General features: G+C 35.1%; 11 protein-coding genes across 11 annotated transcripts; 6 read left to right on the forward strand and 5 right to left on the reverse strand.

Moving 5' to 3' along the window:
* Positions 1–14: 14 nt before the first annotated feature.
* TpMuguga_01g00207 (uncharacterized protein) lies at positions 15–740 on the forward strand. The gene is made up of 2 exons (XM_760641.2): positions 15–457; positions 524–740. The coding sequence occupies exons 1-2, from the start codon at positions 145–147 to the stop codon at positions 721–723; spliced, it is 513 nt and encodes a 170-aa protein (XP_765734.1). The 5' UTR covers positions 15–144; the 3' UTR covers positions 724–740.
* Positions 741–1951, reverse strand: TpMuguga_01g00208 (uncharacterized protein). The gene is made up of 6 exons (XM_760642.2): positions 1504–1951; positions 1326–1472; positions 1204–1294; positions 1051–1173; positions 930–1020; positions 741–899 (listed from the first exon to the last, which is right to left on the reverse strand). Exons 1-6 carry the CDS (start codon positions 1646–1648, stop codon positions 768–770), a joined length of 729 nt encoding a protein of 242 aa, XP_765735.1. The 5' UTR covers positions 1649–1951; the 3' UTR covers positions 741–767.
* Positions 1952–2020: 69 nt separating this feature from the next.
* Positions 2021–4549, forward strand: TpMuguga_01g00209 (Bromodomain protein). Its single transcript, XM_061304947.1, has 3 exons — positions 2021–4147; positions 4184–4308; positions 4339–4549. Exons 1-3 carry the CDS (start codon positions 2404–2406, stop codon positions 4480–4482), a joined length of 2013 nt encoding a protein of 670 aa, XP_061161525.1. The 5' UTR covers positions 2021–2403; the 3' UTR covers positions 4483–4549.
* On the reverse strand, positions 4546–5692 carry Sdhb (succinate dehydrogenase and fumarate reductase iron-sulfur protein). Its single transcript, XM_061304948.1, has 6 exons — positions 5427–5692; positions 5149–5391; positions 5058–5120; positions 4931–5017; positions 4697–4883; positions 4546–4667 (listed from the first exon to the last, which is right to left on the reverse strand). The coding sequence occupies exons 1-6, from the start codon at positions 5613–5615 to the stop codon at positions 4600–4602; spliced, it is 837 nt and encodes a 278-aa protein (XP_061161526.1). The 5' UTR covers positions 5616–5692; the 3' UTR covers positions 4546–4599.
* A 25-nt stretch (positions 5693–5717) lies between these two features.
* Positions 5718–8144, reverse strand: Mettl13 (Spermine/spermidine synthase family protein; the record flags this gene model as incomplete). Its single annotated transcript, XM_061305170.1, has 8 exons — positions 5718–5804; positions 5835–5903; positions 5940–6421; positions 6457–6949; positions 6981–7028; positions 7115–7296; positions 7331–8022; positions 8053–8144. The coding sequence occupies 8 exons, from the start codon at positions 8142–8144 to the stop codon at positions 5718–5720; spliced, it is 2145 nt and encodes a 714-aa protein (XP_061161940.1).
* An 8-nt stretch (positions 8145–8152) lies between these two features.
* Positions 8153–10783, reverse strand: RRP3 (DEAD/DEAH box helicase family protein; the record flags this gene model as incomplete). Its single annotated transcript, XM_061305215.1, has 3 exons — positions 8153–8331; positions 8364–8628; positions 8720–10783. The coding sequence occupies 3 exons, from the start codon at positions 10781–10783 to the stop codon at positions 8153–8155; spliced, it is 2508 nt and encodes an 835-aa protein (XP_061161941.1).
* Positions 10784–10802: 19 nt separating this feature from the next.
* Positions 10803–11490, reverse strand: TpMuguga_01g00213 (RF-1 domain protein; the record flags this gene model as incomplete). The annotated part of the gene is made up of 2 exons (XM_760647.1): positions 10803–11302; positions 11343–11490. The coding sequence occupies 2 exons, from the start codon at positions 11488–11490 to the stop codon at positions 10803–10805; spliced, it is 648 nt and encodes a 215-aa protein (XP_765740.1).
* Positions 11491–11670: 180 nt separating this feature from the next.
* On the forward strand, positions 11671–12752 carry TpMuguga_01g00214 (p21-C-terminal region-binding family protein). Its single transcript, XM_760648.2, has 2 exons — positions 11671–11834; positions 11908–12752. The coding sequence occupies exons 1-2, from the start codon at positions 11766–11768 to the stop codon at positions 12697–12699; spliced, it is 861 nt and encodes a 286-aa protein (XP_765741.1). The 5' UTR covers positions 11671–11765; the 3' UTR covers positions 12700–12752.
* Positions 12753–12997: 245 nt separating this feature from the next.
* On the forward strand, positions 12998–16146 carry TpMuguga_01g02585 (uncharacterized protein; the record flags this gene model as incomplete). Its single annotated transcript, XM_061305247.1, has 9 exons — positions 12998–14800; positions 14831–14911; positions 14944–15090; positions 15121–15193; positions 15228–15424; positions 15456–15544; positions 15576–15853; positions 15888–16046; positions 16079–16146. The coding sequence occupies 9 exons, from the start codon at positions 12998–13000 to the stop codon at positions 16144–16146; spliced, it is 2895 nt and encodes a 964-aa protein (XP_061161942.1).
* A 183-nt stretch (positions 16147–16329) lies between these two features.
* TGFBRAP1 (Vacuolar sorting protein 39 domain 2 family protein) lies at positions 16330–19498 on the forward strand (the record flags this gene model as incomplete). Its single annotated transcript, XM_061305275.1, has 6 exons — positions 16330–16467; positions 16529–18176; positions 18210–18296; positions 18328–18413; positions 18446–18569; positions 18600–19498. 6 exons carry the CDS (start codon positions 16330–16332, stop codon positions 19496–19498), a joined length of 2982 nt encoding a protein of 993 aa, XP_061161943.1.
* A 402-nt stretch (positions 19499–19900) lies between these two features.
* On the forward strand, positions 19901–23185 carry ppt1 (Calcineurin-like phosphoesterase; the record flags this gene model as incomplete). The annotated part of the gene is made up of 10 exons (XM_760653.1): positions 19901–20144; positions 20228–20366; positions 20398–20620; positions 20710–21468; positions 21499–21642; positions 21675–21832; positions 21862–22042; positions 22116–22799; positions 22879–23030; positions 23062–23185. 10 exons carry the CDS (start codon positions 19901–19903, stop codon positions 23183–23185), a joined length of 2808 nt encoding a protein of 935 aa, XP_765746.1.
* Between the last annotated feature and the right edge of the window lie 9 nt (positions 23186–23194).

Below are 23194 nucleotides of genomic sequence, written 5' to 3' on the forward strand. Positions count from 1 at the left end.
CTCAACATTAACATATAAGGTTTCTTACCTTAATTTTTTTGTTTTAGTTTTATTTGAATTCGTTTATTAATTCTAGTAGTTTAAACACAGTTTTGTTGTATTTTTGTTTTTTCTTTACTCTTCAGTTTTAGTTACACTTCTGAAATGTTCATGTATAATAGGAGTAGTTCTTTCATTTTCAAGAACCTATCTTTCAAAAGAGTAAATTTGTTTAAAAACCCGAAGATTTCTTGCGGAAATAAGTCTTTTTACTCCAACATTACCGATAACAGGCTGAAAAGTTCCTTGGAATCCATTAAATTTACCAGTAAAATAAAAAGTGGCCTTATTTTTCCAAGATATGACCAAATCAACAATTTTTTGAATAGATATAATATCGCTCTAGTTTCCCAATCCTTGACTTTCTCAACTACTTCCTCCAATACCATTGAACTTACCTCAGATGATGAAGTCCCAGGTTTGTAGCTAGCCATTGGATTTACACAATTTTCAACTTCAAACACTGTCATTAATAACTTTACAGAAACGACTGATGAGGCAATACCGGTGGAGTCGAAAGTTTGTATATCTGAAACCGAATGCAGTTCTAAAGACAATGCAGATGTAATTTGTAACTTTAAAGGCCATCCTCAAATAGGAAAGGAGTACGGATCTGTGTATACCAAACATGAGCCTACAATGTTTGGTGACTGGTCCCACATGGGTCGCGTTACTGACTTTTAATTTTATGCAGTTTATAATTATATATATTTATAAAATTAGTTAGTTTAAAATTTTACAAATTTATACAGTAGTTTTGAGGTTGTGTTTATTCGATTCTTGTAGAATTCAAGCTCTAGATTACCAAAACATTTTATTTCAACCAGGAATGTAGATGGGAATAGATCCTCTTTGTCTTCCTAAAACACTTTCATTTTAAGTTTACTTACCATGTGACGCATTACAGATATCTGGACATAATTGTTAGAGCCATAATTTATATGAAAAACTTCACTAGAAACATTTTGTTTTTTGGATAACCTGAAGTATATTGATGAGAATGTTAAATACTTGAAGCCCAAGGACGGTATTACGTCAACGATATCTGCATGCACCAACATTGAATTAACAGTCTTTACTGTCAAATTATCAGGATCAGTCACGCCAGGAACTCCCTCAATTTCACGCAGAGTACTAAACAGATAAATTTAAGGCTTAAAAAACCATTTCTCAATCATGTTGTACGGTTTTATGTGAACTAAAACCTCATAGTGTTTTATAGTATCGTCGAAAAACTCTGATCTGCTGAAATTAACTAAAATGAAATTATTAAAGTCATTGGATACTATTGTTTGAAGATTGTTGTTTGTCCTTGACGAACAGATAACGAACGTATTCGTGTGATGTGTGAGCATCAGAGAGGTTCTTTAGAGTGTTTATAAAATCAAAATATAGGCTAGAACTATTGAATTCACCTTGAGAATCAGAAGGTTCTAATCAAATTAGACTAAAAAACAAACTTACTTTCATCTTTGAAAATTCCATATTTAGTATATTCATTCAATAAAGTGCCAGAATCTAGAGTGAAATGTTTAGAGAATTTGCCACCAGAAACATGTAATAAACTCAGCAGTTCATCATCGGAGTTTACTTCGGGTTCATTTCCCATATTTTAAACAAAGAAGGTAGGAAAATGTGTACAGGATTAAAATTTATCTAAAATGTGTGGGATATAAATTTAAAAATATTAAAAATAGTAACAGAATCAAAAGGATTATTAATTAAAATACAGATAAGAGTTTAAATCACAAGGAAATAAAGCTTTAAAACTAAGATTAATGGTAAGAAAGAAAAGTTATTCCTAAACACTCCTAAAAGCCTTCCTTAAAAGTATCACAAAGAATAAACCCAAATAGAAGATACATTAAGCAAACCTTAACTGTATAAAGAATAAAAAATTTAATTATAACATCTAAATAAAAGCAGATAAAAGTAGTTTATATCATGGGGTGTAAAAACCATTATTTAGTATCATTCCCACCGATTTTATATTAATTATTTCATAATTCTAAATTAGAATTATCTTTTTAACCAATCTCTGGTTATTGTTGGAGAAATATATTTCTGTTTGTTGTTTCCGTAACAAGATGTACATAAGACCAATAACTCTGGTTTACTTTTCTTTTTTGTATACCTTTTAAATTTCAAATTAATTAATCTTTGTTCGCATATGTCCGGTATTAACTTATCCGGATTCCTAGTCTGATATAATATTTAAATCTATTTCAAAACTAATTCTCTTTTAAGTTTTGTATTTCATGAAATTCTGGTAAATTTCTCAAAAATAATTATGAAGTGTTTTGAGGCTCAGTATATCTAGGATCCTATTTGATCTAACAGTTTTAGAGTCAATTTGATACAAACATGTCGACGGAATCACTGGTACTTCCCTCCCTCCATAGAGGAGAAGTTCTTCTCACACCAGAAGACGCAATGAAACTTAACAAGGATTTGGAAAAGTCAAATTATAGGTTCGAGGTTATTTTTGAGGTCTACAACCCCCCAAAAATACCTCCAAAGAAGCCAAAATCTGTGGAACTACACCTTCGCTCTAAATCCCATTCACTTGGAGATGAATACACGCCCTCCAGATCAACGAAAAAGCGCATTATCTCGAAACAGGAATCTTCTCTAAGGTTCGACTCTTTTGGAAATAACTCCGGCGAATATTTTGAAAAGAGGTCCTCAAGACCGAGGAAACAGACGTTTAGTTTCACCGATGATTTGTATGATGAACCCTCTAATTTCGCATATTCAGAACCCTATAAGCCTGAAAAATCTAAACCAAATAAGACTTCTTCACAAAAATCATCACAAAAGGACAATAAGCCCGTTAAAATCCTCTACAGAACGGTCCCAATCTCGACGAAACACCTACCTAAACTACCCAAGAATACCTGGGAATACTCCTGTTATCGCATCCTCCAGATGATCAAGTACATGGACACAGATAAGTGGTTTTGGTACCCAGTGGATCCAGTTGTGGATGGAGTGCCAGACTACTTGACTGTGATTAAGCGTCCAATGGATTTTCACACGATTACCGAGAGATTACACACAAAGCACTATTCAAGTCCTTACGGCTGGCAAACAGATATGCGTCAAATATTTTACAACGCGTTTCTGTTTTACCCACCCGAAAACATCATTTGCCAAGCAGCTCGGACACTGTCACTGGCTCTTGAGAATAAACTTAAGTCGTCCAGGTACATTAACCCTGACGAGTTTTACTTAACATTGTCAATGGATCCAGCCAAGTTGAGAGAGGAAATAGAAAATTTATACGCCCCGAGGAGTAGGAAAGCCTATGATGCGTGGGTAGCACCAGTTCAAACACTGGAAGACCGAAGGTCTAAAAAGAGATTTGGACGTCTTGGAAGATTAGATGAGGATAACTACACAGATCTCGACTCTATTGACACCTCAGGTGACTTCACAGACGACGACGAGTACGTGAACTTGAATTCAAAATATTCCAAAAAGAAGACGATTAGACCAGATAGAGGGTTGAGACAAGATAGATCGAGAGCTGAGTCAGGAATGAGAAGACGGAAACCAGCTAAATTTGGAGCAACAATGTTTGGTTCTGAAGAGATCCCACAGTATGGGTTAGTACCCCAACCACCAACAATACAGAAAATGCTAAATGATAAACCACTGACACTTTCACAGCAAAAAACACTCCAGGCTAATATGTTCAGACTTGCACCAAACCAGCGCAAAGCAGCCTTAGAGCTAGTCCAGGATGAGCTTGGCATCCTGGCCGACAACCATAAAGACGATCCTCAGTTCTTTTTCGATACAGATTTGCTATCAATTGAGAGGCAAAAGCAGTTCTTCACGTACGTAAACCAAATGGCCAAGACTAACGTGGAACACATGATTAAGAGTGATAAGGCAAAGGTTGCAAAGCAAGCCTCAGACGTTAGGATCATGAGCAGGCCAGAGAAGTTCAGAACCCCTTCAGGAATGTTCAGTGACTCTTCGAGCACTTCATCGATTTCTGACGTCGCTTCTAATTTGCTAAGTTCTGATGATTTCTTTAGCTCTTCAGATTCTGAAAATGAAATTGTTCCTGAAAAACCTGTCAGAACAGACAGTCAAAAAGGTATGTTTGCTTTATTTAAATTAAAAATTTATTTAGATACTGGATTGCCCGAATACTTGCCTGTGGATGAATTTGAGGGAGATAAACACCACCTGAGTGAAGGAATAATGGGAAACCACGCGGACTTCCTAGGGAAGATCGAAACCCCCAGCGAGAGTGACGTAAGTTTATATAGGAACCTATCTCTTCAGAACATGTCAACCAGCGGCAAAAAAACTGCTTGGATGGACTGGAAGGGCCAGGCGATACACCACCGCGACGTGGCTCAGCAGACTGGAGTGCCTCCCAGAAACGAGGATGAGCAAATCGCAGAGAGTTTTGACGCAAGAATCTAGTGTAGAATTTAGTGTAAAAACTAGTATAAAAATTTACTCCTTGTGTTAATATGTTAATCTAACTTTATGTAGTTTAAGAATGAGATTAGAACATTAAATTAGTTTAATAATTAAAATTTACAAGTTTTGTACTACTGCTTTTCTGTTACGCTCTTTATATTCATCGAGGGCAATATCTTCCCAATCTAAACAAGGTTATCGTGTTAAAACATACCGTCAGAAACGTTTTCCTCAACCAGCTTCTTTAGTTTGGATATTGATCCGGCAGGGTCAAGTCCTTTGGGACAGACTTTAGTGCAGTTGAGGATACCATGGCATCTATAAAGCTTCATGGTATCATTCACTTCAACTAAACGTTCAGTTGTATACTCGTCCCTGCTATCGGCAATCCATCTGTAAGCCTAAGAAATATATATTTTTTGGAAAAAAATAAAATTAAAAAACAAACCTGCATTAGAGCAGCTGGTCCCAAGTAATGTTCAGGGTTCCACCAGTACGATGGACAGGATGTAGAACAGCAAGCACAGAGAATACACTAAAATTATTTTTGTGGATAATAAACAAAAACAAAATACCTCGTAAAGCCCGTCAAGCTTCTGTCTGTCCTCTCTGGACTGGTAATACTCCTTATCTCCCTCCTAAAAATCATAAAACTTCAGAAAGTACCTTTGGAGTCTTCCTCTTCAACCAGGGCTCAACGCTCCTGTACTGTTCATAGAAGTTGGTCAGATCCGGAACCAGATCCTTGAGAACGTACATCCCTGGGAGTGGCTGGATTTCCACAGTACCCATAGAGGCCTGTTTTTCTATATCCATGAGGCAGGCCAGGCCGTTTTCTCCATTAATGTTCATTGCACAGCTGCCGCAAATGCCTTCTCGACAGCTTCTGCGGAATGTGAGTGTACTATCCTGTAAAAATTTAATGTGAATAAAAATTTAAATACCATCTCGTTTTTTATCTTTATTAGAGCGTCGAGGATCATGGGCCCACACTCGTTAGTGTCGACGGTGTAGGTTTGCATCCTCGGCTTCTCCTTACTGTTTGGAGTGTACCTGAAGACGGAGAAATTGACATTTTTGGGGCTCAAAACAGGCAATGTTTTGAAAATCACACCAAATCTACTAGTAGCCATTACATTGTTAAATTATCACAAATGAAGGGAAAATATACACCACATAATATTCTAAATCCTGTAAATACTTATTAAATTAAAGAATCCTCTTAATGTGTTTCATTAAAACTGTTTAGAGTATATTGAGAATCGGTTTACCCACGAATCAAGATCCTTAACTGAGTAATTCACGTTCTTCAGTTTCCGTCCCTATGTTTCATAATCTGGGCTAAAACTTACAAATTCTGATATTTCTTCAACACCTTTATTCTGCGTATACGATGAACATATTAAAACTTCGTTAATATCCTAAATAATTATTTTTTGTTTTGATCTTGAACTTACAGTTTCCATCTTCATGATTCCTATAAATTTAAACACCTTCTCTAACCTCTCTAATACTGCCTTCCTTGTTTCCTTACATCTTGTTAGCATGTTTAAAACAAGAATTCCATGATTTTCAGTCAACAGCTCACTGATTTTATTCAACACTTCATCTTCTAGGAACAACGGGTTCGGTGACATCAGGGTTCCAGATTTTAAGTTCTTTTCCTCCATCGAATCCTCTGTGTTGTTTATATCCAAAATCACAGCTGAATACTTTCTCGGAGTATTACGAGCATAGCTCAGTGCATCTCCTTTGATGTGTAAAACCCTAGAATTATTATTTAGTAGTTCAGAATTGAGTGAATCCTTCAAGTCTAGAACATTTTCAGGCGAGTATCCAAAGTACTTCTCAGCCACCTCCAGAACCGCTTCATCTAGCTCCACAACTTCTATATTATTATCCACAAAATCACACAGAATGTTTGTCAATACCCCTGCACCTATAACAGTTCTAATTCAAATGATTGTTACTAACCTCCACCTAGGATCAGAATAGCTTCCTCAGACTTGAGAAATGCCATTGAAAGTGTTATTGCTATGTGATACTCGTTGTTAAAGTGATTGAAAAGGAACTTTGGATTTGAATTTTCTTCGTAGTATGTTATTTCAGACTGTATAACTTGTGGGTTTGACGAGAAGATCATCTGTCTAGAGTACAACTTGTTCTCATTATGCTTACGATCTTCATTGTAAAGATCACGAACTATGATTTTCCCGCAATGTCTAGATGGTACTTCACACACCCATCTTCTTATTTTACATGACTCGCCCACCTTCATTATGGTCACACCACTTGCTGAGTCTAGCGAGAAGTTATCCAGAGCTTCAGTGAGATTACTCTTAATATACTCCATCACCTGGTCATCACTGTATGATTCAAGTGGGTTAATTTTAAGCAGGTTTGATATATTCTTCACGTACTTAAGCCAGATTAGCAAGATCCTACTAGCATTAGCGCTTTCTGAAAGCTAAAAATTATTAAAACTTACTAAAACTAACCTCTTGGTTCCCCTCCACTGATGAATACAACCACAGGTGCTCATGACCCTAAAATAATTTAATACATATTAATTTAATAAATAGAAGTGAACTAAATAACAATTTATAAATTGGCAAATGGTGTTAAATAATACCGCTGGAACTATAATACATGCATTCTCGCGTTTGTTCTTCACTTTTGAGTCGTAGACCACAACTGTGAAACAGGTATCACTTTGATTGCTTGGGAAAATATCAAAGGCGAGTCTTCTTCCTGGAGTATGTTTCTTAATTGTGGGCCCCAAATAAAGCGCCGTTTTTGCCATTTTTACCTTCTCTAAAATTAATTATACTTATCTAATCTTTCTTACTTAAAAGTTGTCCTAGTTCAAAGTACTCACAAGGCATATTAGGCATATCTACCATCTTGCATTGCTTTCTCTCAATTTTGTCTCCTTTATCAAACTTGTATATTGAATACATGAACTGGATCATGTGTGCCTTTCTATCAGATTCACTAAACAGTGGGTAAATATCTATGAACAGGTCCTTCATTAGCATGTTTCTGATCAGCTCAGTAACAACATAGTCCTGTGATACTGATATGATTATGAAAACATCGTCGCAGTTCATCATGTTCAATGTATTTTCCAGGTACGCTTTGGATCTTGATCTTATCAATTCTCTTGACTCACTATCATCTATTGATATGAATGCGTCCATAAAGGCCTTATCCACTATGATTTTTGGTATATTTGGGTATTTTTTATTCAGCATTACTCCGAAATCGATGTATTCCTTTTTCGAAACATCGACGTTTAAGAAAATGCCCCTACCATTACTCTTAGCTTTCATCTCATCTAGCACTTGTTGTGAGAAGTCAAGGTTATACACTGTCTTGAACCCATCCTCAATGAGTACTTCTGAGAGGTTAGAATTTCCACAACCCACATTGACAACGATCGAGTCCTTGAAATTTTGTTTTGATACATTTTTAGACAAGCAATCCCTTTCTAATATACATTTGTGGAAAATCGGGAGTATGTTTTTGATGTCTGTATACCTAAAAATTTTGAAACATTTAATTAATTACCATTCAAAGTTTTCTAGTTTTGGGTTACTGTAAAACTGGTTCCAATAAGAGGCTGTTCTAAATGACGAAACGTTTGTTGGAAGTATATCCATTTCTCTATCTAAGGCTTTGTAACCAGGAGTCCATTATTTGAATCAATGTTGTGGAACTTGATTGGCAACCTATCTACAATCGCTCTCTTGAACACTGGCAAGTTTTTTGCCTCCACTAAGCTTATGCAGATTCCCGGGTTCCCTGCTCTTCCTATTCTTCCGCTTTTGTGTATATATGTATCAGAGTCTAAGAATCCATGTTTAATATATATCACGTACCGTGCGGTAGATCGTAGTTAACCACATGGGTGTAACCGCTGAAGTCAATGCCTCTAGAGTTCAGTCTCGTCGATATTAGGATATCTTTTACCAATCTAGTTGTTTTCTTATTAATATTGTACAAGTTTGTGTTATCTATATTAGTTTGAATTACATTGCTGAACGCCTTCCTTCTGGTTATTCTATTTTGTACGCTGTTCAACAGCTGTATCGATGCATCCGTAAAAATTCCTCCCAAATACTTGAATAAAAAATTTGCAGTGCCCTAAATGCAAATTTAAGTGGAAGATTTAAATAATTTATTAATCTAAATAGGTTCCTAAGATTTTATTATCTACTCCCCATCTAAAACTAACATTTGAGTCACAAAATACCAAAACAGACTTATTATACGGGACTGATTTTAAGATTTTCCTCAATAATGATAATTTAGCGTCAGGCACTGTATATGTTGCCATGGTGTGTAGGATATTTTTTGGGAACTGATAGGCTGTTTTAGATTTTACATTCTTTTTAGGCTCAGACTGTTCAGAACCACGAGATTCTTTATTATTTTCTAAATTCTTTTTATTTTCTTCGTCTTCTTCCACAAAAAACTTCCTTAAAACATCAGGCATTGCTCTTATATTATCTGATGCTGACACACACATGACATACTTTCTTCTCAAATTTACTAAATACTCCTTTAATTCTCTACCGAGGTCTTCTTCCTTCTCACTCTCCAACCCAATACTCATGTTTTTGAACATTTTATTAATAAGTTCCTTTGTTCTAACATTTTTGATTTTTTTATCAGTTTGGCCTACCATCTCCAGGTAACTATCGTATTCGTCGAGGACCACGTACCTAAAATCCTTCAAGTTCAACAGTTTGTGCTCGAATAGAAGTGAGTACAGACGACCCGGAGTTGCAAAATACATCGCCACTGTTCTTTTCATTGTGTTTGAAGTCGGATCAGAGCCTTTGGTTAGGAGCCTTGAAGCTGCCATTTTCTGTATTGAAGTTTTTGCCACTTCGTATTCTTCAGCCTTTTCAGCCGTTATCTTCTTTATATTTTTCTTCTGGTACAAAACGTTTGCGTTTCCTATTAGTAATGTAGGCTTTATTTCAGTTTCGACATTAATTGTACTGATCTCATCACTTTCTTTATCCTTAGAAGGTATTGCTAGAATTTTTGAGAAATCTGGGTAAAAATCTTCAGGGTTACCTTCACTCTTTACAGCTTTATACTGCTCATAGATGGTTTTTGCTACTTTACAGGACTGAACACAAAGTTCAAGTGAAGGGCATATTACCAAAATATCTTGGTTTATCAATTCCTTGACAGAACCCAATATCGCCTTTTGGTTGTAGGTTGACCACCCTGAAAACAGTGGAACTGACTGATTTAAACATGATTGAAATATTGGAAGCATATACATTAATGTTTTCCCAGAGCCTGTTGATGCATGAATAACCCTGGTTATCAAATTTTTGGGCTTTTCTGCCGTCGGTGTACTCAAAATCTCAGTTAGTTTAGGTATAAATTTTTTCTGTGCATACGTCGGTTTATCAATTCCTAGCAATTTCAATGTCTCAATTAACGCCTCATCATATATTCCCAACGATTTGAACGGAACCTTAACGAATTCAGAGTCTGAAGTTTCACTACCACCAATCTTACTTGTGAAAAGTGAGTTCATGTCAATTATGCCATCGTAACCCAACTTGATGAGTGAGTCAATTTCCTCGACTGGAACAGTTTTCATGGCGTCAGGCTCTAGTGCTCTTATTCCCGGGGCCTTTAGTGGTAACAAATTCAACTCCTTTTCAGATATTTTTGTTCTCTTGTAAATCTTCTTCTCCACATCATCTTGTTCCAAATCAGTTTTCTTTACTTCTGGAGCTTTTTTAGGGGTGATTTTCTTCAAATTGTCACTACTGTTTGAATCGGGTAACTTGGCAATCTTTTCAACTTTATTATTTTTTTCTAACACTTTTGGCGGTTCTTTAAAGTATTTTACACTGTTCTTCTCGGCTCTTTTTGCCAACTTTTTGATTTTTTTACTCGAGTTTATCTGATTACTGTGTTCTATTTTCCTCATCAGTGGGTTATTTTTCTCACTAAAATACCTTCTTGATGCATTTATTTCCTTAATCATCTTAAGTTCATCCTCATCCTTAGCAAACAATGAATCCAAATCATCTTTATTCTTTCCTATATTTTTCGGTTTCAGATATTTTCCAGATTTGTTGCTTGGTACTTTATGTTTTGACTTATCCAAAGATTTACCTCTGTGTAGTTTAGAATCTGAATATTTATCATTTACTTTATGAATGTGTCCATAATCTCTTGATGTGCCAGAACAGTTTAAAAAACACCAACCTTTAAAATTTCCGTTAAAATAAACAAATATTACGGTCAATAACAACCTATTCATCATATAGAAATTTATGCATTCAATATTCACTTTCGTGTATTTTAGCTGTCGATCTCATTTTCTTTATAAAAGATCTGTTCTTTTTGTAAACCATTCTTCGATACTTTGATTTCTCCGACAGCTCTCTGTTTCTCATTGACTCCTTAAATTGTTCCCGCTTTTCATCCATAATTTCCTTGTCTTTTATCTCTTTAAGTTTAGCGATTAGTATTTCTGTAGCTTCTATGCGATTCAAAATTAACGTTCTGTGCTTTTTAGTCTTAATGTTGATTTTAATACTTCCTGAGGGGTTTGAGTAGTTTAATTGTACACAAATTGCAGATTTATTGATTTTTTGACCTCCAGGTCCACTTGCTTTTATGTATTTCTCTTCCAATTTAGAGTTTGGCTCAGAAATTTCAAACACTTTATTTCTTAATGCCTTTAGTTCCAATTCCTTATGGTCTTTTGTGTTATCGTAATAGCCAGAATTATGTGAATACAACCTTCCAGATTTGTTAAGATGTTTGTAACTTAAATCTACGTTAATATTAAATTGAGGTTAAATTTAATAAATAACCCAGTGTGTAAGTAAAAATACCGGCTCTTCTATGAGAGAATGGTGAAGAATAACGAACAAATGGAAGCATTCGACTATGATTATTAGTTATAAAACCATTCGAAGTCAAGAAGGATAGCAAAACAATCCCATAAACAGGCAATTTCATACAAATTTAGTAGGATTCTATAATTTACAAGATTTGTATATTCCTATATTCAAAAATATTTTATATAAATATTGTTTTGGGTTAAACTATTTTACAAGAATTATACATTAAAACCCCTAAAATCTAATTAAATTCCAATGTGTATTGACTTTATGGTGTATTAATTTACAATTTTAATTATTTTAATCTATATATTAACACATAAATAAAATTTGGTTTAATTTTTTACTTTTAAAACTCTTTTTTATTATTATAGTTTTGTATGTACTATAGATATGTCAGACTCTGATTCTGATGTTGATACCAAGGTTAAGAGAAGGAAAACAGAATCATCTGGCGATGAAGTTAGTCATTCAGATATCAAATCATTTATTATATATTTATACATACTAGCACTTAATGAATTTTAACTTTTAGGATTCTTCATACGGAGATGTTGAAGCTGACTTTCTTTTCAATGACCCTTCTCCAGAGGATTTGGATGGAATTTTTACATTAATGCAGGGAACAATTAAATCACTTGATTGGAACTTACCAAAGTCCTTAAATAAGGATTTATACCTCTATTTATCTGAGCTGGTATCCAATCAACCTAACATTGGAACCTTAATCAAAGTAGAAGATGAAGAAGATTCTTATGTAATGGCAGTTTTATCATTATTGAACTTAAAACAATATGAAGGATTAGATAGTTTCGTAGAAGCAGTTTTGAAGAAAGCGGAATCTCACTGTGACAAAAATGGGCTTAAAAGTCTCAAAGATGTTCTATCAGATAAAAACAACCAAGTTGGTTTATTAATAAATGAAAGAATGGGCAACGTTCCATCACAATTACTGGGAAAACTTCACGAATGCGTTAAGGAAGACATTAAGTGGTCCAAAGAAAACGCAGAGGATGAAGATGAAAAGAAATTCTATAATTTTACACACATCCTGGGATTAAGTAGATTATATACACAAAATCACAATGATAAGTCAAAAGAAGATAATTTAGTTTACCAAAAGCCTGAAGAAAAATACTATTTTGACAATTCGTTCGTTAAATTCATGTGGCCCACAGGAGAATCCAATACAGTAAAATTTTATGAAGACGACAAGAACAAAAAGCCTACTTCTAAGGTGCTACAAGAATACATGTTTGTTTATTGCTTAAAATTTGATCGATACAACTTCGTGGTTAAGGAAATCGCAAAAAACTTTAAAGAATGAAGTTCTCAAAACACAAATCATAAATTTAATAAATTAATATCTTTTTATCCTCATATTTCCCTAAAAATAATTGATGAGTTAGGTGTTCATTATTGGGGCCTGGCATGATTCCTAAATAATGGATAATATTAGTTTACATTTTATTATTATTGAGTTTAGAAGTTATAGATTATTTTTTAATGACATTTTTTAATTTTATAGTACACACCTCAATGCCATTATCCTTTATTATGTCTTCCCTTTCATTTATTCGGTTTCCATTATTTTTTACGAACAATTTACAAAAATTTAAAATATAATGAAAAATGGGCCACAATTATATTATGGACCCACTTTCAGGGAAGAACAACTTGATTCTAAGTCAGATGATTCCAACAACGACGATTTGCACATTTTGAAAGATGAAGAATCCGTGGATAACATCAACTTCCCCGAGCTATCAGTTGAATCCATAGCGTCTGAGGAATTAAGAAACCCAGTTTTGAATAAAATCAGCGCTTGCGACACCATAGACTCCCCAATCAGACTAGATACGGCTGAACAAAAACCATACGGGTTTTCTTCACTCAAAACTGAAACATTTGATAATAATTTTAAGGATATACATAGATTGAAACGTAAACATGAATTATTGGCCTTATCTAAGAGGACATTATACAGCAAGTTGTATACACCAAAGCTGGAAGCGTTACAGAGGCTTGTAGAGCCTGGGAAATACTTATTAAACAATCATTTTTACTACAAAGATAAGAACTTATCTACTAGTTCATTTGCTAACTATAAAAGATGCCTTCCAAATAGGTTGGATTCAAATAACTCAGAGAGTATTACAAAAACGGAGGATATAGACCCTTTATATACATTTGATTCGAGGTCAGACACAGCATTTGCAAGTTCTAACAGAAACTTCCCACCTGACTTCAACTCCAATTTTGACTTCCTAGACTTTGACAAATTTAGCAGAGAGTCAGGAGACGCATCGCTTTGTGACACAGAATCGTATAATAAGCCACAACTTGATTCATTTCCAGTTGAAACATATACTTTGAATGAACATTTGCCAAGGTCTGAATATAAAGATAATTATAAAAGTATCACAAAACGGCAAGAATCTGTAGAAAAGTCGGATGTATCTGATAAGCCAAAACAACAAGCCCCAAATGTCTTAACCTTGAAATCCTGTGATGAATACGTAAATGGAAAGAAAAAGAAAAGAGTACAAATACCAGTAAATGCCTACAAATCAACGTTATCTGGTGATGGAACAATAGATAAGTCACATAAAATCGTTTTAAAGTTTGTGTCACACGATTCGGAAGAATTTCATTATGAGCCGAAAAATCTATTAGAACTTATAGAAGAAAGACTTGAAAGTATAGCAAACTCAACAGAGTTATACGGAGATAAAATAATTAACCCTGAATTCATAATTGACCAGCTAGAGTCACTTCGGCCGCCAAACATGGATAGAGAGTTGTTTTTATTGCTATGCCTTAAGCCAATTGGCATGGGATATAATGAATATTTTAAAAATTTTAGTGAAAATGACTTTACAGAAGTGTTGAATCAGCTGTACAGTTTTAATTTACTAAACACTAACGCCATGGGATATGTACTCGACGCAGAATATGAAATACTTAAAGAGTTCAATAGACTGGGAAGAATTCATCAAAAGTTGATTAACGAGGATATGATATACTCAAAGATCTTGGCAACGATGCAAGAAAACTTCATGTCGCAAGCAGAAGATCTCCTAAAGACAACCAGGCAGGATTTGAGATTGGAAGTAGGCTACTCTCACCTCAGGTGGGGAAGAATCAAAAACGTGCTGTCCTGGAAACCAGGTGACCCAATACTAAGAGAGAAGGGATTCGTACAGGATATGGCCTCAACCATGAAGATGAAAACATTGCAAAGGATGGAGCAAGCTTTTGGAACACAAAGTGCGTCATCCGCTTATTCTCCAAGCTCACAATTACCGGCGAATGAAGCACACTATATCTACTACATCAAGACATTGCAAAGCCTGGAAGAGACGGAACAAGAAATGTTACAGTTACAGGTGTCTAGAGACAGAATGCAAACACTATCTGAGTTCTCAGTAAGTATAAAACTTGATAATTTTTAATAGGTGATTGGGCCATACCACAAGCCAGAGAATTCACTTCCGTGGAAGTGCATAGGACTCTCGTGTAATTCAGTAGTCTGGAAGGTAATTTTCATAAATCATTTTTACAAATTTAGATGTATAATATTGTCGAGTGCACGCCTATAGTGTACAAATTCAGAACATTGAACGACGTGACCCCTGAAGTCACAACAAAAATCGAATGTTTGTACAACTCGGTTTTGGACAAATTGAAAGATTTAAAACTAAAATTGCCAAAGAGGGTTAGTAAACAGATTGAAAACCTTTTTTAGAGTCAAATTATATTCTCAAACTCAGTAAAAGTGCATAACAACTGTGTGGTTGAGCAAATCCAGTTCATTAAACGTAAGAACCATGTTTAAATAAATTTAATGTTTAGATTCGCCATTCTCACTCTTGCTGGAAAAGTCATCACAGTTTAATTCGTCGGAGAGGTTAAGGCAAACCCAGGTGGTAATCAGAGAGGTTGTAAGAATGGTTAATTACATGAAGGACCTTAAATTCATTCTTCCACTAAAGTCAAGTAGAATTTACTTCAATAATGGAGGAGTTATACTATCAGGAGGAGTACCGCTGGTTTGTTTTTGTAAAGATAATAGTGTTATAGTCACTTCTCGGAAGTGAGGGGGTATCACTGCTTAAAAAACATTCTGTTCAAACAATCGCAACGCTTCTTTGGGGGAAGAACATTGAATGGTATTTTTACTTTGCTTGACCCATGATGTAGGTACCTACCGCCAGAGTCTGAAGGGGACCCATCCTATACCCAGGATCCATTAATGGTTTCTAAAGCGCACACTTGGATGATAGGGAAACTGTTATATGAATCAATTTGCCTGTCAACAACAAATAAACACGAGTTGGACTATTCTAAGATTGAATTGTGCGAACATGAAGATACTAGAGAGTTTATGAAGACATGCCTGGAACAGAATCCAGACGATAGACCAACAATAGAGGCTTTAATGACAATGCCTTACTTAAAGAAGGTTAAATTGAACTACGGTATTTACACATTTATGATCTCAATTAAATTCAGGAACTTTCGTTCCGATGGACGTACCGAAGGTCAGATGCGCAGTGGAATTCCTAGGTGATATAGAGACGATAGTGCTGAATAAAATGAGGAAAACAGAAAAGGGAGTGGCGGACTACGAACAATACGACGAAGGCGAAATTAAGTTTGTAGAAAGCAACGGTAAGTCACTAGGGAAAATCATTGAAATTTAGATGAAAATCTTGTTCTCCTCAACAGTAACGATAAATACTTTTATCACAAGAATCTTTTAAACCTTTAAACATAATTTTAAAAAATAAAATAAGTAAATGTGTAGATAAGTTTTGTATGTTGTGCCCATCTCCAAAATTTATTCACAATGTGTTTATATGTAAAAATAAAAATTTAACCTAAAATGTAGTATATTTAAATATAAAAATGATACACCGTTTAAATTTGTCAAAATTGTAATAAGAATGCCCAAATGGTCATATTCAACAACAACACCGTCCTTAGATGGATGGAAGAATCAAAAATCACATCAGTCTCTTGGTGTCATGGAAGAATCTTTTTAGGAAATAATCTGGGCCAGATATTTTCATTTAAATCTCCTTCCATAAGTGTAAGTTACCTCTATTCATCATAACACATACATATTCCTGGTCGTTAACAATTTTGTACAGACAATAGTAAATACTAATGAAAAAAACAAGATTACAGTGTCAAAAAGACCAATAGTTCACATAAGCTCATTGGAGCCTAGGGAAGAATTACTGGCGCAGGATTCTGAAGGGGATTTGTTCATCGTAAATATATTTCTGAAAACGAAACCAGTGATTTTGTGCAGGAAGGCCTCGTGCTTTACAAGACAAGCCATAGAAGGGTGCGAAGAAGTAAGAAGTTCCGACAAAATCTTACCAATAACGTATATGGCGAACATATGTGTAGGACTAAAACAGAAGATACAAATATATTCAGCAATAGGAGAAAATGTACTGCACCAGAGAGATATATCTATATCAGATGTACCGCTGACAATCTGCTGGTTAAATAACACAATAGTTATCGGATCCTCGACTTGTTACTCTATGACTAATCCAGAAGGAACAGTTTATACCGAGCTTTGTAGAAATGACATTTCTACAGATAGAAGATTACAAAAGCCAAATACAACGAAGAACATAATCACGTGTACATGCATAGATAATGATGTAATGATAGTCTGTGATAACATAGGAGTGTTTTATAATGCAGAAATTATGAACTTGTCAAACAAAAACACGATTCAGTGGACTGGAACTCTGCAATCATTAGGCTCATGCCCTCCCTTCATAGTTGGCCTGACCTCTAAAAAGAAGTTGGAAATACACGGAATTAGAGATCAATTGTTGTACAAGACTCTCGACCTCACAACCTCAGCAATTACCTATTTCATGCCAGATAAGTGTAATTTTTTGTGCGCAACATCAACAATTGTAACAGCAGTTCAACCGTCAAGTTATTATGAAAACATATCAAATTTCCTAGAAAATGATAAAATTAAGGAAGCGCTACAACTCGTAAACCTATATTTCTCACAAAATGATCCTAGGAAAAAATCTGAAATAGCAATATGCCATACGATAGCAGGCTGGATATATTTCTCTAAACTGAACTTCCCGATAGCATTTTTACATTTTTCATACGGGAATGTAGATATAGTATATCTGCTGTCATTCTGGAATCAATATTACCCACTGCATGTGCCAGAAACTTACCAGTTTAATAAGGAAATGCCACAGTTCCTGCATCATTTGATACCGAAAACGTCAGTTATAGACAAATTTATCGAAAATAAGATGAATGACCCAGAGTTCAGCAAGTACAACCAGATTGAGAATACAAAGAAGGAATTGTTGGAATTGGCAAATAGTTCGTTTGCACTGTTTTTATTTAAGAACTCGAAAGTAAAGGAGTTGGAGAGGGACGGAGAAATGGTAGAATTTTACAAGAAGCTTCAAACAGCAATAGAAACAGTAACATTTTTGTTGTTTTCAGAATCTGATGATTTGAGATACAACCATATACTGAGAAAAGATAAAAATAGTTCATTTGTGGATGTTGACGCAACGAAAAATCATTTAATTGACATGGATAAAAGTGATTTGTATGCTAAATTGCTTATAAGAGATGGACGTCTAATAGAAGCGATGGGAGTACTTTCAGACCTTGTGACATCAAGAAATGTGCACTCACAACATAACTTGGAAGAAACTACTAATACTCCATGCATAGAGCTGGCTTCATGCATTAACCTGGTTTTAGATTCAGTGGGAAAGAACAAGAATTCAGGTATTTTATGTTAAAATTTGAAACAATTTTTAGAACTTTCACCTAATTTCACACCGGAAGAAGTAAAGGAGATTCTTTACACCTATTTGCCCCTCCTTTTTGAAAGTTCGCCATCCTCAGGTACTTGATTAGGTAATAAATGGTGTTGTAGCATTGAATGTACTGACAAAGAACCACACAACACTTCCTCTAAATTCTGACGAAATTCTATCGATGATAAATGAGCACTGTAAAAAGGTATAATTTAAATAAAGATATAATTAATATAGAGTACACATGGGCATATGGATATGCCTCAACTCCAAATAAAGTATTTAGAGGACCTGGTATTGAAGAATAAATCAGGAGGGGTTCATGAAAATACATTGTTGGTGAAGTATTACATACAATCACGTAAGTTTAACAAGTTTAACTCCTTATTAGTTTCCTCAACACAAGGTAATTTCAACGTTGACAGTAAGAAGGGGTTTGAAAGTCAAAATGATAGGAAACAGACACTGTTTCAGCTTCTGGAGGGGAACTATACATTTGATTTACCTAAAATAGAAAATATGATCTGCAGTCTAGATATGCCAGAAGCAAGAGTGATTTTGTATTCGAAACTAGGAAAACATTATCAGGCACTTGAAACCATATATACCAAATGGAACACAAACCAAGTTAAATTGTGTGAAGCATACTGTCTATGTTTTGGAGATATAACTAAATTTGACCAGTTGAACAAGGATAACCCTTACAAGAGGCTGTTTACGTACTATGATTATTGGATTGAGAAGGCTGAGGAGTGGCCGTTGTCAGATACAAATCTCTACATCATAAACCAGGAATCGGAGACTTCAATCGATAATTTAATAATGAATCTTTTGAAAATTATAGTTTCTCATACTGAAACAGAGAATAAAACAACGATCACTAAACATTTGATATCGAAATACATACACTTCTGCGGCCATAATTCAGCACTCAACGGAACAAGCATACTGGAAGTAATACCAGGAGATTGGAATTTCAATGAATTTGCAAACCTATTTAACCACTTGCAACTGAGAATGCTACACAGTCAGAGAACAAAGTCAGTAAAGAAGGGATTAGCAAGATCGTTACACTCGAAAACATCAATGTCGCTCTATAAGTTGACCTCACTACAGCCAGTGAGGATAGATACAAATACACTATGTATGGTATGCTCAGAACCAATAAAAATAGGAACTAGCATCGCAATCAAGATACCACCCCAAAAGGATGCCTCAGAATCTAATAATTCCATCAGACAGCCTTTCGTAGTTCACGAGTATTGCATAAGGAAGGGCCATATGAGCTGAAAACAAGTTCATCTAAGTCAGTTAATGTACTAAATAAATTTTAAAGTGAAAAGTTGCACATAATAGGGGATAATCTTAAAATGTGTATGAGGGAAGGGTAGATTTCCCCAACCTAATTTAAGATTCCCGTGCAAATGTACAATTCGATGATTTAATAAATTATTTCTTACAGAATGTAAAATGTATGATCTAAATCATTAATATTTTACCCTTCATCACAAATATTTTATTCTATTTTATGCAAAATTTATCTTTTAGTGCCCCCATTCGATAATTGATTTTTTGATTCTTTTTACTTACACATACTTGTTTTAACGTTTAATTTATCCATGTAAATTATAGAGGTACCATTTTCTCGCTTTATTTACCCTTAATCTTTTGTATTCTACATCACTAACGCTGATGGAAGACGTAAACCTAAATGACCAAGTTATGGTCTATGGTTTCAAAGGTGTTGTAAAATATATTGGCAAAAAGGAGTATATTAAAAGGCCGAATGGAAATGTAGTAAACCAACTAGTCGGTGTTGAGCTTGTAAAAAAGTTACCTCAGTGTACTAATGGAAATCTCAATGGAACAAATCTGTTCAAATCTAATGATGAAACTGCCATATTCATCCCTTTAGAATCATTGAAACCCTATGATGGTACGTGATTTCAAGCAAAAATTCATAAATATTTATCACTTACACATTTTATTTCTAGAATTACTTACACATTTAATTTTTAGAAAAGGAAGCTGCCTCAATCAGAATACAGGCGACAGTGAGAATGTTTCTAGCAAGGGCTAACTATATTAAGACCATGTCGTTCCTTTTCTGGAACCATATGGAAAACCTACAGGAGTTCAGAACACTTGAATCTAAAAAGTAAATAAGAAACACCAATAATTTAATTTAGGAATGTTTTATTGCCCATTATCGAACGTTTGAAATACCATTATTCAAAAAAGGATTCTTATCTGATCAAATCAGGAATTCTGAGAAGAAGATTTTCTGATCAGACTTTCGAGTTTGAAAGGAAAAATTATCCACCATCAGATTATAACGGGCCTAAACTGGGTAAGGTTGTAACCCTCAAATTTGCCCATGAATTATTGGATATGTACAAATCCGGAGCTAACGTAAGTTTTTCCCAAACTCAATTGTTCAGATCCAACTTCCAATCGACTACGCTCAGAAGATTATGCTTGATATGTTAATGTGGTATCAGAATAATGACGAAGGTGTTATCAACCACATTGATATACCTACACACGAGAACAGCAACCTCATCATAGTGGGAGACCTTCACGGCCAGCTCAATGATTTATTATGGATATTTTATAAATTCGGACCGCCATCCAGGAGAAATGTATACTTATTTAACGGGGATATTGCAGATAGAGGCACCTTTGCGTCCAATATATTTCTACTCTTGTTTGCATTTAAATTGGCCGAACCCACTTCTGTCATAATTAACAGGGGTAATCATGAATCTGACGATATGAATGAGACTTACGGGTTCACTAGTGAGGTTAAATTAAAGTACGATGGGCACATTTACAATTTATTCCAGAAAATTTTTTGGGAGCTCCCACTAGTCATAATCATAGAGAAGAGAATTATAGTTGTTCATGGGGGACTTTTCAGAGAGACTAACGTAACTTTGGATGAACTTAATCGTGTTAATCGTAAGAGGACTTGTCCAGCAACTCCTGATAAACGAGAAGATAGCCTAATGTTTGATTTGCTATGGTCCGACCCACAACGAGCAAAAGGAATAAGCTCAAGTAGCAGGGGTGCAGGCTGCATAAGATTCGGTCCCGACGTCACAGAAAAATTCCTAAAACTGAATAATTTGGAAATTTGTATTAGATCACACCAAGTGCCTGACACTCTCAGAGGTATAGATATTCTCCACAATGGGAAATGTGTTACTTTGTTCTCAGCCTCTAACTACTGTCAAACTACCCACAACACTGGAGCTATTGTAAGTTTTACAAATATTATGTTGTTTTAGTTGATTTTCACACAAGGTTTAAAGTTTGAAGCCCACGAATTCATATCACCCTCACTTGAATCCATCCACTCTCTAGAGAATAGTACAAACAAAGTAACCCAAAAGCTACTGGAGTCCAGTGTCTTTGGAAAGATGGAAATTGATGTAAGTCCCATTTTCCATATTATGTTTATTAGGAAAAAAACAAAAAAAGGAAACCAATTTCAGAAAATTGTACCAACGACGTGATGATGAAAATCTGTGAACTAATTTGTGAGCACAAGCAGAAATTATGGCTGAACTGCTACAAACACGACAAGAACAAAAATGGAACAATTTCAGCCGAGGCCTGGAGGTACTTTCCAATCTTTTATAAATTTTCAGGAATGCTCTCGACGACTTGGCCAAGACCACAATACCTTCACTCTTCAGCATCAGTCAGCTTAATGCTGTAGATGAAAATACCGGTCTTGTCCACTATAACGAAGTCTTAAAAAACATTGTCATAGGTTTCGATCCTGTTAGACACGACCATCAGCACTTGAGAAGAGAATGCATTTCACACGTACTTTTATTTACACACTTCAATATTACTTATTAATACTTTCACTCATGAATTATGTTAAAAATTCTTGTAGATCTTTGACACTATGGTTAAATCAGACTTGAACTTGAGGGAGTTATTGATGATTTTTGATAGAAACTTGGACGGATCAGTTTCATATTCTGAGCTTGACGACGCCATCAGAAAGTTAAGCATTGGATTATCATATCCCCAGATTAAGATTTTAATTAGAACCATATTCTCTAGTTGTCTCGACGGCACTAGTCAGGGCAAGGCTGACATTGTAGAATTCTTGAGTAAGCTAAAGGTAATATACTCAGCCTCAATCAAGTATCATCCAACTGAGGAATGGATGGAGAAAGCTCTTCCGTCGATTGGTCGTCTGATTTTGTCAAACAGAGTTGAATCTGCCCTTAAGTACTGTAACCCTAATAATAAAGTTGAAAATCTGGAACAAGAAAGGAAGGAGATTAACAGGAGAAGGTCCTCTGCTATCAGAGCATTTGCACTCTTTCAGAAGTTCCAGGAGTATGATAAGGCTGGAGAAGGGCTACTCTCCTATGATGACTTCGTCAAGGCTTTAAAGTCACTAGATCTCTCCAAAGCTGAAGAGGAAATAGGTGTACAACTCACTGACCATCATTTGACTGAGTTGGCCAGGATGATAGACTTTACAAACTCACAGAAAATTAATTACTTGGAATTCCTACAGGCATTCTACGTTGTCGATGAGAGCAAATACTCCGTAGTTGACGAGGTATACAATTATATATATTGTTTTAGATAGAATTTGGCAGTTTCATTACCTATATAACTAATTATATAATATTGTGTAGATGTGGAATCACATATGCGCTACGATGTACAATCATAAAAATAGCCTTAAAAGGGCGTTTAGCCATTACGATAAGGAACACGTAGGGAAGGTCTACGTGAATGAATTCAAAGAAGTTCTTTACGTACTGAATGAGATTCTAGGAGGGCAAGAGTAGGTTTATTCTCATAACATCTATTTTTAGAGCACCTCTAACCGTGGAACAAACCGAGGTTTTAGTCGAATGTATAGACACTAATGAAGAGGGAATGATTCTATACGACGAGTTTTTGGAATCATTTAAACCAATGTACACATTAAAGAAATAACTTTCCACC

Source organism: Theileria parva, chromosome 1 (genome assembly GCF_000165365.1).
Source record: "Theileria parva strain Muguga chromosome 1, complete sequence, whole genome shotgun sequence".
NCBI lineage: Eukaryota > Apicomplexa > Aconoidasida > Piroplasmida > Theileriidae > Theileria > Theileria parva.

Coding starts and splice junctions, on each gene's coding strand:
- TpMuguga_01g00207 (XM_760641.2), top strand. CDS start 145: ATGTTCATGTATAATAGGAGTAGTTCTTTCATTTTCAAGAACCTATCT. Junction 458..523: donor CTCAGATGATGAAGTCCCAG/GTTTGTAGCTAG, acceptor ATAACTTTACAG/AAACGACTGATGAGGCAATA.
- TpMuguga_01g00208 (XM_760642.2), bottom strand. CDS start 1,648: ATGGGAAATGAACCCGAAGTAAACTCCGATGATGAACTGCTGAGTTTA. Junction 1,473..1,503: donor TGGAATTTTCAAAGATGAAA/GTAAGTTTGTTT, acceptor TAATTTGATTAG/AACCTTCTGATTCTCAAGGT. Junction 1,295..1,325: donor ACAACAATCTTCAAACAATA/GTATCCAATGAC, acceptor ATTTCATTTTAG/TTAATTTCAGCAGATCAGAG.
- TpMuguga_01g00209 (XM_061304947.1), top strand. CDS start 2,404: ATGTCGACGGAATCACTGGTACTTCCCTCCCTCCATAGAGGAGAAGTT. Junction 4,148..4,183: donor CAGAACAGACAGTCAAAAAG/GTATGTTTGCTT, acceptor AAATTTATTTAG/ATACTGGATTGCCCGAATAC. Junction 4,309..4,338: donor AAACCCCCAGCGAGAGTGAC/GTAAGTTTATAT, acceptor CTATCTCTTCAG/AACATGTCAACCAGCGGCAA.
- Sdhb (XM_061304948.1), bottom strand. CDS start 5,615: ATGGCTACTAGTAGATTTGGTGTGATTTTCAAAACATTGCCTGTTTTG. Junction 5,392..5,426: donor TAAAGATAAAAAACGAGATG/GTATTTAAATTT, acceptor AAATTTTTACAG/GATAGTACACTCACATTCCG. Junction 5,121..5,148: donor TGAAGAGGAAGACTCCAAAG/GTACTTTCTGAA, acceptor TATGATTTTTAG/GAGGGAGATAAGGAGTATTA.
- TpMuguga_01g00214 (XM_760648.2), top strand. CDS start 11,766: ATGTCAGACTCTGATTCTGATGTTGATACCAAGGTTAAGAGAAGGAAA. Junction 11,835..11,907: donor CAGAATCATCTGGCGATGAA/GTTAGTCATTCA, acceptor TTTAACTTTTAG/GATTCTTCATACGGAGATGT.